Source organism: Diabrotica virgifera, chromosome 1, assembly GCF_917563875.1.
Source record: "Diabrotica virgifera virgifera chromosome 1, PGI_DIABVI_V3a".
Lineage (NCBI taxonomy): Eukaryota > Metazoa > Arthropoda > Insecta > Coleoptera > Chrysomelidae > Diabrotica > Diabrotica virgifera.
Window position 1 is genome coordinate 204,850,709 of NC_065443.1, and position 12,640 is coordinate 204,863,348.

Here is a 12,640-nt window from a genome sequence, read left to right on the forward strand (position 1 = left end):
TATTACTGCATTCCATTGTTTTCTTGGTCTACCACGTTTTTTCCTTTCTATATTTCTGCTTTCCCAGATTCTTTTAACAGGTATAGTATCACTCATTCTTTGAAGGTGTCCCCACCAACCCAGCTGTCTTTCTTCTATATAAGTTTCTAATGGTTCTATTTCTAATTCTTCTCTTATTTTTATATTCTTAACTCTATCTCTTCTTGTCACTCCCATTACTCTTCTTAGATATTTCATTTCTATTGCCTGCAATTTACTTTTATCCCTTTTTGTCAATATCCACGATTCACATCCATATGTGAGTACAGGTCTATACACAGTTTTGTATACACTCATTTTCGTTTTTCTTGATATTTCTCCTATGATTATCTTAATAATGTTAGTCCCCTATAATTGTTACAATCTTTGTTATCACCTTTCTTGTGTATTGGCATTATTAAGCCCAATCTCCAATCTTCAGGCGTTGTTTCTTCCCTCCATGCTTGTCTATATATATCTAATAATACTAGTTTTCCACTATTTCCCATATATTTTATCATTTCCGATGTTATATTATATCTTCCTGGTGCTTTGCCGTTCTTTAGACTCCTTATAGCTTCTTCTAACTCTTCTCTAGGTACCTCTTCATTTATTACCTCTCTTTCTATATTCCATTCTTCCTCTTCTATTTCATTATCTTGATTTTCTGCTTTCTGTTCTGTGTTTAGTAGATTCTTGAAGTATTCTTTCCATCTTTCCATTATCTCTTCCTCCTCGATCAGTATCTCCCCAACTTCGTTTTTTATTGCACTTGCATTTATATCTACTTTTTCTTTTCTAAGATTTTTGAGTACTTTGTAGAATAGTTTCTGATTACCCTTATTATCTCTTTCCAATTTTTCTCCAAATTCTGTCCAACTTCTCTGTTTCTCGCTCATTACCATTTGTTTTACTATGTTTCTCTGTTCCTTGTAGCTTGTATAATTTGCTTCTGTTCTATTATTTAAATATTCTTTCCATATTTTCTTCTTTTTTCTTTCTTGTTCTTTAATTTCATTCGTCCACCAAGATGTTCTTATTGTTGTCTTTATTGTAAGTCCCACAGGCGTCCTTTGCTGCTTGTATTACAATATTTTTAAAGGTTTCCCATTTTGCATTTCTTCTTGATATTTATTTATTTCTCGCTATCTGTTGATATTTTTCTGATATCTCTTTATTTTTTAGTTTGTAAGTCCTTATTCTTTTTCTTTTCTTTGCATGTCTCTGATCTATTTTCTTCGCTTCTGAATTTAGCTATCAGCAAGTAATGATCACTATTTATCTCATAGCTTCTTTTGACTCTAGCATCCCTTACTGAGTTTCTATTATTTCTTTCTACCAATATATAGTCTATTATTGACTTTTCTCCTCTGCTCGGTTCTTCTCTAGTAATCTTATGAATATCTTTATGTTCAAAATAAGTATTAATTGTTATTATTAAATCATTGTTAATACAAAATTCCAGTAGTCTTTTCCCATTATTATTTCTTGTATTTTCACGGTGTTTTCCGATTACTGCTCCATATATATCATCCTTTGTTCCAACTCGTCCATTGAAATCAATCAAGTTATTGTTTAATCAAAATAATAGTGAATGCGACATACACTGAATGTTTCAACTAGCTAACTCTAGTTATCTAGTTAGCACGTGTTTTTCTTAAACCATTGAGCCTACCACGTAATTGCTATCTGTTGATTTGGTTAATGTTAATGCAAAAATTCGAGAATTGTTAGCAGATCTGGCAATCTCTATGGCGGAGGGCTAATTTTCACAAAAAAAAATGCTTAAAATATTAGTTTTGTTAAAAAGTTCACTTCTTAGATGCAACTTGGCACGACATGCGACATTATCAAATGTTAACATTATGGTAGTGCTAAAAGTTGGTAACTTTATTTTTCATGTTATTTTCCATATTGGAAAACAAATTTGCATCGTATTCCTAAATAGATCAGTAGCCAAAAGTTAAGGAACAGTATAGAGCTGCAGAGTGAATTCCGTATTTACCAACATTATGGTGGCAGCACAAATATCTTTAAAATCTTTAAACCCGTTTATCTCAGAACTACTAATTTTGAGTTATCAAGTTATAGTATTAAGGCGACGAGTTCAAGACTGGTTTCTGACTGATTCGCATGCGCAGTTCCGTTTTCAAGCGCTTGAAAACGATACTGCGCATGCGAATCAGTCAGAAACCAGTCATGTACCTACTGTCTCTGCGAACAAAGCTGATATATACAGTGATGAGTGCGCTAAAAACTGACAAAATAACGCAAAAGATGGAAAACATAATACGTTGTGAAATAAAAAGAGATGAAACCTATAAATTTACATTACATTACATGATAGTTTCTCACATTTAAACGTTAATTTAAGAGCTAGTTGACATCAGTCATAATTATTTATACATTATTATGACATTTAGTAAAATATTTTAGTTGAGTTATGAATGGCTATCTACTAATTACTGTTTTTTTTTTACTAGCATCTGTCTTAATTTATTCAATCATTTGTTTTAACATGGAAAATTAAAATATGTTTTTCCGATGTCATCCATAAATTATGACTACTAGCCACGTATAAGAACTAGCTTTATCTCGTACTATCTAACAACTTATTATGTTTTCCATCTTTTGTGTTATTTTGTCGGTTCTTAGAGCACTCATCAGTGTATAGATATCAAGAGTTAACAACGACTTCACTAGAACAAAAAAGCGTAACAAAAATATTTGGAGAATTGGTAGAATATTTATTAAAACTAAACTATGTTGTAGTCAAGACAAGAATTCCCTTACAATTAATGTATAAAAATGTGTCAATGTTATCGGGGGTAATTACACAAGTGCATCAAAATTATCGATAATTTTGCTTGACAGTGTATTGCCTAAAAACTACTAGAGTTCATTTTCATATTTTGGCGAAAGAGCCCAACTTCGAAGGAGGAGAGCTCTTTCGCCAAAATGTGAAAATGAACGAGAGTAGTTTTTAAAAGGCAATACACTTGAAAGCTAAATTATCTGATTATTTTGATGCATGAGTGTAATTTAGGGAGAAAATTACTCAAAAGTTACAAGAAAGTGAAACTATCAAATGAAGAAATAATAATTTTCGAAACTATTTAACAATACATCAAAACCCAATCTTAAAAAAAACTAATAATTATTAAAGACACAGTTATAATAATTGTTTACATTATTTCCCGTTCCTTTGGATGTGGATTTAAATTTTTGGAACAACTAGGTTGGGGCTACGTTGTATTGATTCTCATTTGTTGAATGATCATCTCATGGTGTTCCTGGTCCTGGTCCATCTGCAGGTAGGAAGATATAGCTTTTGTGTTGGAATGCCCGGTTATTTTTATGAGTTGCTGTTCCTCAACTCCTTCCTTCATAAATAAGATAAAAAGATGACAGTGCAATTGTCGATTTCTACTAAGCAATTATCGCTGTAATCAAGCGATAATTGTCGAGTAGACAACTGGGTGAGTGTAATTTTCTACTGTATTAAATGGTAATTATCACAAGAAAACAATAGAACAGAATCATATTAAAATGTGTCAAAGAACCGAAACACGGGACCTTTGGCAGATCAAATTCAGAGAATGTTTTCGTCTGGAACCACACTACAGTATTTATATAGGGTGTCCCAAAAGTACCGGAACGGTCGAATATTTCGCGAACTAAACATCGGATCAAAAAACTGAAAAATACGTGTTCAATCATTTTCAAAAATCTATCCAATGACACCACACACCAATCCCCACTACACCCCCTGGAGGTGGGGTGGGGGGTAACTTTAAAATCTCAAATAGAAACCTCCAGTTTTTCTTGCAAATTTGGATTCGTTACGTAAAAGTAGGCAACTTTTATTCAAGACATTTTTTCGAACTGTGGATAGATGGCGCTATAATTGGGAAAAACGATTTATCCTGATACCATAGGTAAATTATACATAGAAACGGTCTAATATCTCACGAAATACACTTCCAAATGAGAAACCAAAAAACAGATTTTTAATCTTTTTTGAAAACCTATCGAATAACACCAAATATGACCCTCCAACCCACCCCCTGGAGGTGGGTGGGGGGTAACTTTAAAATCTTAAATAGCAACCCCACTTTTTATTGCAGATTCGGATTCGCCATAAAAAATTAAGCAACATTTATTCGAAACATTTTGTAAAATTTCTGATAGATGGCGCTAATAACTCATATTTTTATTAATGTTATCTGCAAAAATCCCAACGCCACCGCTCACATACACCTCAAAAACGTCGTGTAACCAAAACGTGTAACAAAAACAATAAATAAATAATCGAACCCTAATGAACCCTAACAGCTTGTTTACATGGGCGGTTTGCCAACGTTTGACGCCGCGGTTTACCTGAAAAACCCAACCGCCGCGGTTCGTACACATGAGAGCGATTGACTGGCGGTCTCATTCCTCCCCTAGTAAACTTACAACCGCCGCGATTTGACGACGGAAAGGTTGCATGTGTACGATGTTGAGCGGTTGCATTTGTTTCTATGTTAAACTTGAACCGCGGCGGTTGGGTTTTTCAGGTAAACCGCGGCGTCAAACGTTGGCAAACCGCCCATGTAAACAAAGCGTAACGTTCCATAACCATATTCCGAATTCCTACAGCACGCAGTGAAGATAGACGTTTTAGATATTTACAGTGTAGGGGAGTGCAATTAGAACGAAAAGATACAATGTTTCGGAAAAAATCAAACAATGTTATATTTTTCTAAAACTTTTTTTGTTAGTTTATAAATATATTAAAGTAAAAAGTTCTACTCACAAATTTCGCCGCTAATTGTTTATTAATTGTTTAAACAATAAAAATTGTTTTGTATAAATAATGTTGTTCTGAAGCTATTTCCTTGTGGCATTTTTATAATTACGTATTTTTTATGGGAAATAAGCCACAATTTTACTAAAAAATGAATTTATTAACGTTTCGAAGCCCAAATCGGGTTTCGTTGTCAAAATACGTTGTTAATAAATTCATTTTTTAGTAAAATTGTGGCTTATTTCCCATAAAAAATACGTAATGTATAAATAATGTTAAGAATATGGGTGAATTCAACATTTTATTTTGATAAAAAATGTTTTTATTTTAGTTTTTATTATGCTGAACCCGAATCTGACATTACAATTTGCAAATTCAAAATGGCGGATTTTTCCCAAAAATCCTTAAAAAGTAGTTGTAAAATCCGAATTTTTTTTTATAAAACGTGTTTGTTTACATATATGTGGATATTTTTGAGAGGTTGCTGAACCTGAATCAAATTTTGATAATTTAAATTATAAAATGGCAGATCCAAAATGGCGGATAACTTAAAAAATAGTTGTAAAATCATAATTTCTTTACAAAATGTATTTATTTCTACATATATTTATTTTTGAGAGCTTTGATAAACCAAACTTAAATGTTAACATTATAAACTATAAAATGGCGGATCCAAAATGCGGATTTTCTAAAAAGAACATAAAAAAGAACATTTTTCTAAAACATTTATTGTCTTTATTTTTAACAGGTTGTTGAATCTGAATTAAAGATTAAAAATTTAAATTTCAAAATGGCGGATCCAAAATGGTGGATATTTAAATTAAAAACAAGTAGAATCCAATCAAACAAATATATAATTTCATTCTTAAAAAAAAGATAAACAAATAATTTTCACAATAATATTAAAAATTAAAATATATTAGAAAGAATATTAAAAAAAAAACAAATTTTCAATTAGAAGGATATAATTACATATTGGAACATAGTTTTTAATTCCAAACAACTTTTCTTTATAAAAATTTTCGATATTGTGAAATATAAAGGTACTTTACTCTTGAGTGAAATTCATATTTTTTTACATACCTCTTACAAAATTAACAAAATTTAATATTTGATGGTTGCATCTTACGTTATATACGATGCAGAGTATTTTATAAAGAATAACTTTTTTTCGTAAAACTGATATTAAAAAAGTTATCAATAGGTTCCAAGTTACGCAGACATACTTTATAAGAGCTAAAAAAATATTTTTTTGTTGAACATTTATTATTGTTGAAGCTTATTATTAAATGTATTTTAGGTAAGTTTTACAGAAAAAAGTTTTGATCACTCTGTATATACATTTTTTCAGCTGGTAATTTTCGGTTTTTGTATTACATTTTTGTTATCCTTCTTAGTTTACTCAAAAATAAATTGTTTATTTCATTTTTAAACTAAAATAATTCAGTGTTGTTTAAAGATTACATCCCAAGCATTCAAAAAATAGCAACAAAATTGTATTAGATTTATTCAAACTTGAGTAATACCGTCTTAAAGTGGTGGGAATTCTGTAAAACTACGAAGTTTTCAAAAATTACATTTTTTGAGACATCGTATTATTTGAATTAAATTTTTGAGATTTTTTTTTGAATGAAACATCGTTTAGTAAGATGATTTAGAGGTAAGTTGTACAAATTTGAGAGTTTTGTAAGTAAAATTGTATTAGTTACACATTTTTAAATCATTTTTAAACAAAATTCATGTAAGGCTCACTTTCCGCCCACACCGTACTTATGTCCATACATTTTATTTCTTTTTATTACAACCATAAGATAGCTCATTTCATCTTCTTTCATGTCCAATTTGTAAAATTTCTTTTGATCCATTAGTTAAGAAATTACATTTAAAAAACTCAACCGTGCACGTCTTCCAACGCTAGTTTACAGTGCGCCAATGTGTGTGAGAAGGGTGACTTTAGCGTTATAAATAAAAAATTACAGAAGCTAGAGATTTAATTTTAGAAAAATCTTTATATAAGGTTTTTTTTGTAAAATTTTCTGAATTTTTCAATGGTCAAGTCAGTTTTTTTCTAAAGATTATATTTTCGGAGTTATTTAAAAAAACATCTAACTTCGCTCTTCATTTGTTTAATAAAAAATGAAGCACCCAAATAATGTTTTTTATTAAACAAATGAAGAGCGAAGTTAGATGTTTTTTTAAATAACTCCGAAAATATAATCTTTAGAAAAAAACTGACTTGACCATTGAAAAATTCAGAAAATTTTACAAAAAAACCTTATATAAAGATTTTTCTAAAATTAAATCTCTAGCTTCTGTAATATGTTGTTTATTAAACATTTCTTATGAAATTACAAAAAGTTTTATCTTGTTTGATTTTTTCCGAAGTGAAAATCTAAATGCACTCCCCTAGTGTTGCTAAATGTATTTAGATGTGAACAATGCGAATGGTCACATGTTTCTGCGAACGGTGGTCAAGAATCCCATTTTTAGGAAATCAATCATTCGCAACACGTATACGCGCTAATTGCGAGTTATGTCGAGAATAGCGAGCCAGTACGTTTTCTTATTTTTTTGCATAATATTTAATGAAACAGATAGACCACACCAACCCAGTTAAAGAGAATATTAACAACCGTAAAAATTATTGTCCTTAGGGCTTGTTTATATGCAGGCAGTTTGCCAACGTCGACGTCGCTGTTTACCTGTTTCCCCCTGTTTTACTTGGTATTAGGGTGAAACTTCAAAGGCGGCATTGGAGTGAGATCAAGTAAGTAAAACAGGTAAACCGCGCAGTCGACGTTGGCAAACCGCCTGCATATTTTTTTTTATTTAATTTTATGGCTTTGGTAAAGACCAATTAGCCAGACCGCCTGCATATAAACAAGCCCTTACCCTACCTATTTAAAAACAGTGGACGTACGTCCACTACGTATGAAGTTCAAAATGAAATCTTACCTGTTAGGCCGACCTTCTTGCGACAAGTGGCACACCGATTCTTCTTTTTCTTCACGTCCTTATCGCCGTCCTTGTCTTCGCTCCCGGTGCCGGAGTCCGTTTCGCCGGAGGAGGTGGTGGCAGCCGCAGCAGCTTCGGCGGCAATTGTCTCAGCGGCAGAGGCGTTGCCCGCGGCAGCTGAAGCTGCGTTCGAACATTCTTCTGAGGCCTGAGAACAATTACGATAGATAATTTAGTAGTAGTTCAAATCATTACTGACAGTTGAGAGGCATCTTATAGTACAATATCGTGGCAAGATATTTTCTTAAAACGTTTTGTGTCTCCTCAGCTCTCATAATCTTGCGCACACAGGGCCAAATGATTCAACCACCAGAAATACAATCAGAATATGATTATACCGGCTATAACCCTTGGCATTAAATCCACCCCTAGCGTATTTGTTTACATCATAGGAGACAATGTGCATAATTTATTACTTAATACTTAATACTATTATAAAAATAATAATTTCATTTCCTGCAATTATATTATAAGAATCTCATAAATGTTGGGGTTCGTTCATATTCTCCTTATTTCAGAAATCAAGAAGACTGGATAGTTTATTAAAAAAGGAAAAATATTAGTTGGATAGCCTCTAACTCTAAACCGTGATTTAGACCTAAGACCTAGAATAAAACAGGCCAAAAAAGCTTTCGAAAAAATCAAAAGATTGTTACGTATGTGATTCTCGAATAAAGCTCGAAATTTGACTACGTTTATCCAAATGTCTTGTCGACTCTTCTCTATGGAATCTTAAAAATCTACCGTAAATAAATTGAATTAAAAAATGTATCGTTGAATCTTCGTCATCTAGAAGGCAATCCAGTTAGAGGTCTTCACTGATTGCATCATTGACTTGAGATGTAGGTAACTGAACATAAAAAGTCCTGGCATCTGGGTTGACCAAAAATGGTTTTAAGATGTTGATAACACTGAACTTGGGTTAAGAAATCGGGATTGGACATTTGTAAAGGGTTTTAAGATTTCCTTTTGATAGAGCCGGGTTTCCTTTGTTTTTTTCCTGTTTTTGGTGGTTTCCACATAACATCTGCGCTCAAGTACGTACCGCAGAATATGTTTCGATAAAAACTGCTTCTATTTTTAAACAACGCTTTCGCCTTGTAGGGAAAGGGCATTTCTGTTGGTAAATTGGTGCCAAGTACTTGGTCCAGTCACTGAAAAGCTCATTTTATAGTCAATCACAGCGAATAGTGAAGGCTTTTTCTGATGTGCTTGATAACCTCCCTCCATTCATTGGGTAATTCAACGTAAGGCTACGGCTCCACGGGCGAGAAATTGACGCTAGCAGTAGCAGTAAAATGAACTTAAGGTTCCGCGGAACGGAATAGGAGTAGCCGAACTGTACCGACTACAGGACTTGTGCGTAGTCGGTTCAGTTCGGCTATTCCCATTCCGTTCCGCGGAACCTTAAGTTCATTTTACTGCTACTGCTAGCGTCAATTTCTCGCCCGTGGAGCCGTAGCCTAAGACTGTTGGTTTATGTAGCTCATGCTTTTATCGCACACAAGATATGAGTGCCCTCGAATAGTGAAAAATACTTCAAACGATGTTTTTCAGTCACGAGATAATGGAGGTAATAGCGAATAACACTATAGTTTTCGTATTGCACTCGGCAAGAATCGCAAAAAATTTTTAATTGACGAATTTTACCGGGCAAACCTTTTTCCACAAAACTGTTATAACACAGAACACATTATCCGACCCTTACGAGCAACAGTTTCATCGTATATGTAAAACTCTCACTGTTCTTTCCTCTGCGTTCGCGACCTTCATCGTTTCCCCCCTTGCGTCCGATCTTTTGACGTGTTTTTAAGGCGATTCTCATCGTTATTTCTCCTTGGGCGTTCACAGGCTGATGGTACTCTTTCTAAGCTAGCAGAATGCTCAAGAATCGCAAAATGGCCAAAAAATTGACATTCATCGTTTTCCCCTCTGACCCTCCAATTGTAGTAGCCTCCACTGGGGAGAGAGCAATTTAAGAAGAAGAAGACGATATTGAATCTAGGAAAGTTACAAAGTAATACCAACAACTGATGCTAAATTTTGAACAGCTGAAGAAAGAGAAGAGTTTGCAATTGTAGTAGCCAATCTTCATTGAGGAGAGGGTACTTATCATACTGCCAATAAATAATGTTTTTCTATGTAAATATGTAGGACGATGAAGATCCTTGAATCACCATAACAAGTTTCCAGAAAATGGATAAGTGAATTGAAGAAACAAGTTAAAATAAAAACGGCGTATAAGAAGATAAGACGTACACATATATCTAGCAAATAGAGCATACCACGGATTAAAAGAAAGTTCCTTAAAGGCAAAATAGAGGGCAGTAGGTTGGACGAAAACAAGTTTCTTGGTTAAAAAACATTCTTGAATGGACTCGGATATCAAATACAGGACAATTATCCATGTTGCAGAAGATCGAGAAACCTTCGTAATAAATAATTCTACGACACGTGCAGACAAGACATGTATATGAAAGGGATTCTAATTGGATGAATGGCCCAATACAGGATAATATTATGGACAAAAGTAATTAGTGATAAAGACAAAGGAGAAACGCCCGAAGAAACCGTAAGTATAAAATTCTAAACTAAAGTCATATCCATGAGATATTCCTACTAAAGGGTTTACCGAAATATTTCTTTAAAAACATGTATATTTTTTGCTGTTGCGAGAAATACGTTCCCACACAAAAGTTTTCATACCTCAGAACATATCTTTCCACCTTTCACTTTCACTCGTCTCACACACAACTCCCACATTGAATTCCACCCTTCCCTCGCTTCAATTTCATTGAAAACTAACCTCTTGACTCGGTATTTCGCTTTCCAAACAATTTCCATTAGTTGCGGGAGGTGAGAAAAACAATGGATCTTCGTCGGTTATAGGCGCGTGGGGAATAGCTGGGTCTGAACCATCGTTGGAAGGCAAGGCGTGGCGATTTTCGTTTTCGCTCTCTGGAATGCTTTTGTTGGATGAAGATGGAGACGGGGATGGAGGTGAATGATTGGATGATGACATCTGACTATGAATTTTGACTACTGATATGACGGGCACGAAGTGACGTTTTTGAAGTTGATAGTTAATATAGCGAACACAAATTATAGAACAAAAGTCACAATTACAGCGTTTGATGACGTATAAATTTTATCTTGTTTCATAATATGAAGTATGTCAAAATCTTGATTTGTACTCGAACTTTTTAAAATATCAGTCAGTCTTCTTTTTTTAATTATAGTGCAGTCAATGAGGGTATTTGGCTCCGAACAGTAAGATATTTTCACAGTAAGCAGCAAATAGCTCAAGAAACAAAGTCTACCCTATGCCAAAATACGCTTTTATCTTGGGGGGTGGTTCTCCCCTTCTCAGAGGTAGCAAATTTTTTGGTCAAGATAACCACGGGAATGGTTAAAGAACCTAACTTTAAAGACTGTTTTAGACTATACTTTTTTTGTTAACAGAAAATGATATAACAAAAATTTACATGAAATTATTGTGTACAATATTAAGACAAGAAGTTGTGTATTACATTGTCACTTTTTCCTATTAGAATATGTTATGTGATTCTGCGCATTACATGGTAAAAAAGTACTTTTATATTTTTGTGATGGTACACATACTGTTAACCTCAATTTTCTTCTTCTTATTTTCTTTTAGGAATATTTTAACCTCATTTTCCTCAACATTTAACCTATTAGTTAGTTTTATCTTTGATATTTTATATTACAAAGATATGTTATATGATGGATAAGGAAGCTCTTATTATTATCAGCTTCTTCCATTGCAACATTTCTTAAAAGAAAAGTTAACCTTAAAAGAACCAATGTGACAGTATAACGAAAATAACCTAACTGCGCATGCCTGTGTACTAAAAATTGTTATCAAATAGAACATGTTCTAATTTGTATAACATTTTCTGTTAACAGATTTTATTTCCTGTTTTACATTGTAACAAAACTTAGTATACCATTTTCTTATATCATTTTATGTTATAGTCTAAAACAGACTTAAGTAAAAACTGCTCTATATTTTTTTTGAAACGCAATACTTTTTGAGTTATTCGTGGTTGAAAAATTGTCATTTTCATTGAAAAATGACACTTTTTCGGACGGTTTTTCGCGAATAACTTAAAAACTATGCATCTAATGAAAAACTGTAACAAATATTTTTGTAGCTTATGGGAAAACAAAGAGATTCGTTTTTCATAAATCTTTTAGTTACACAACAAGAGGTATGGTAGGTCAAAGTAGATTTTTTTGTGTCTGTTCGAATCGGTGCATTCACTTGAAATATTAAAAAAATGGTCGATTTTACAGTTATAAGACCTCGTTCTCATGACAAGCGCTTAACGCGCGTTAAGCGCTTGTCATGTAAACGTGGCCTAATGCCGGGAATACTTTTTGTAGTGCTTAAAAAGACCATTAAAACGAACACTGTTAAATGTCCATTACATTCAAACTAAGCGATATATGGTGCAAAAAAGATTGATGACTCGTACATTTTAAGAGAAAATGAGCAGTATATTAACCTCGCATCCACCAGAATTTAAATGCATCGTTTTATTTCTACAATACCTTTTATACTATGCTCTGTTTTTAAACCCGGAGTGATTCAAATTTACCGCGCCATAATGCTTGTTTGTAATTGCTCCAACCTCAGGCAAGTTTACTCAACTGTTATGAAATTTTGACACTATTGACATTTATGAAATTTTGACACTATTGGCATTTCATATGTTAAATTAAGTTATGTCGGTGATTTTTGTGTTTTCTGCGTTATTCCTTTGATTTTTAGATTTTTAGTCTGTTTTTATATAA

General features: G+C 33.0%; 1 protein-coding gene across 4 annotated transcripts in view; it reads right to left on the minus strand.

The window, feature by feature from the left end:
- LOC114335261 (AN1-type zinc finger protein 6) overlaps positions 1-12,640 on the minus strand; it is a 180,283-nt gene that overhangs the window by 13,827 nt on the left and 153,816 nt on the right. For 2 of the 4 annotated variants that reach the window (XM_028285475.2, XM_028285476.2), the window contains exon 4: positions 7,763-7,970. In XM_028285475.2, coding sequence (XP_028141276.1) covers positions 7,763-7,970 — 208 coding nt within the window. Of the gene's footprint in view, positions 1-7,762; positions 7,971-10,528; positions 10,867-12,640 lie in introns of those variants that run through there. The other 2 variants (XM_050646480.1, XM_050646484.1) reach the window with 2 other exon arrangements.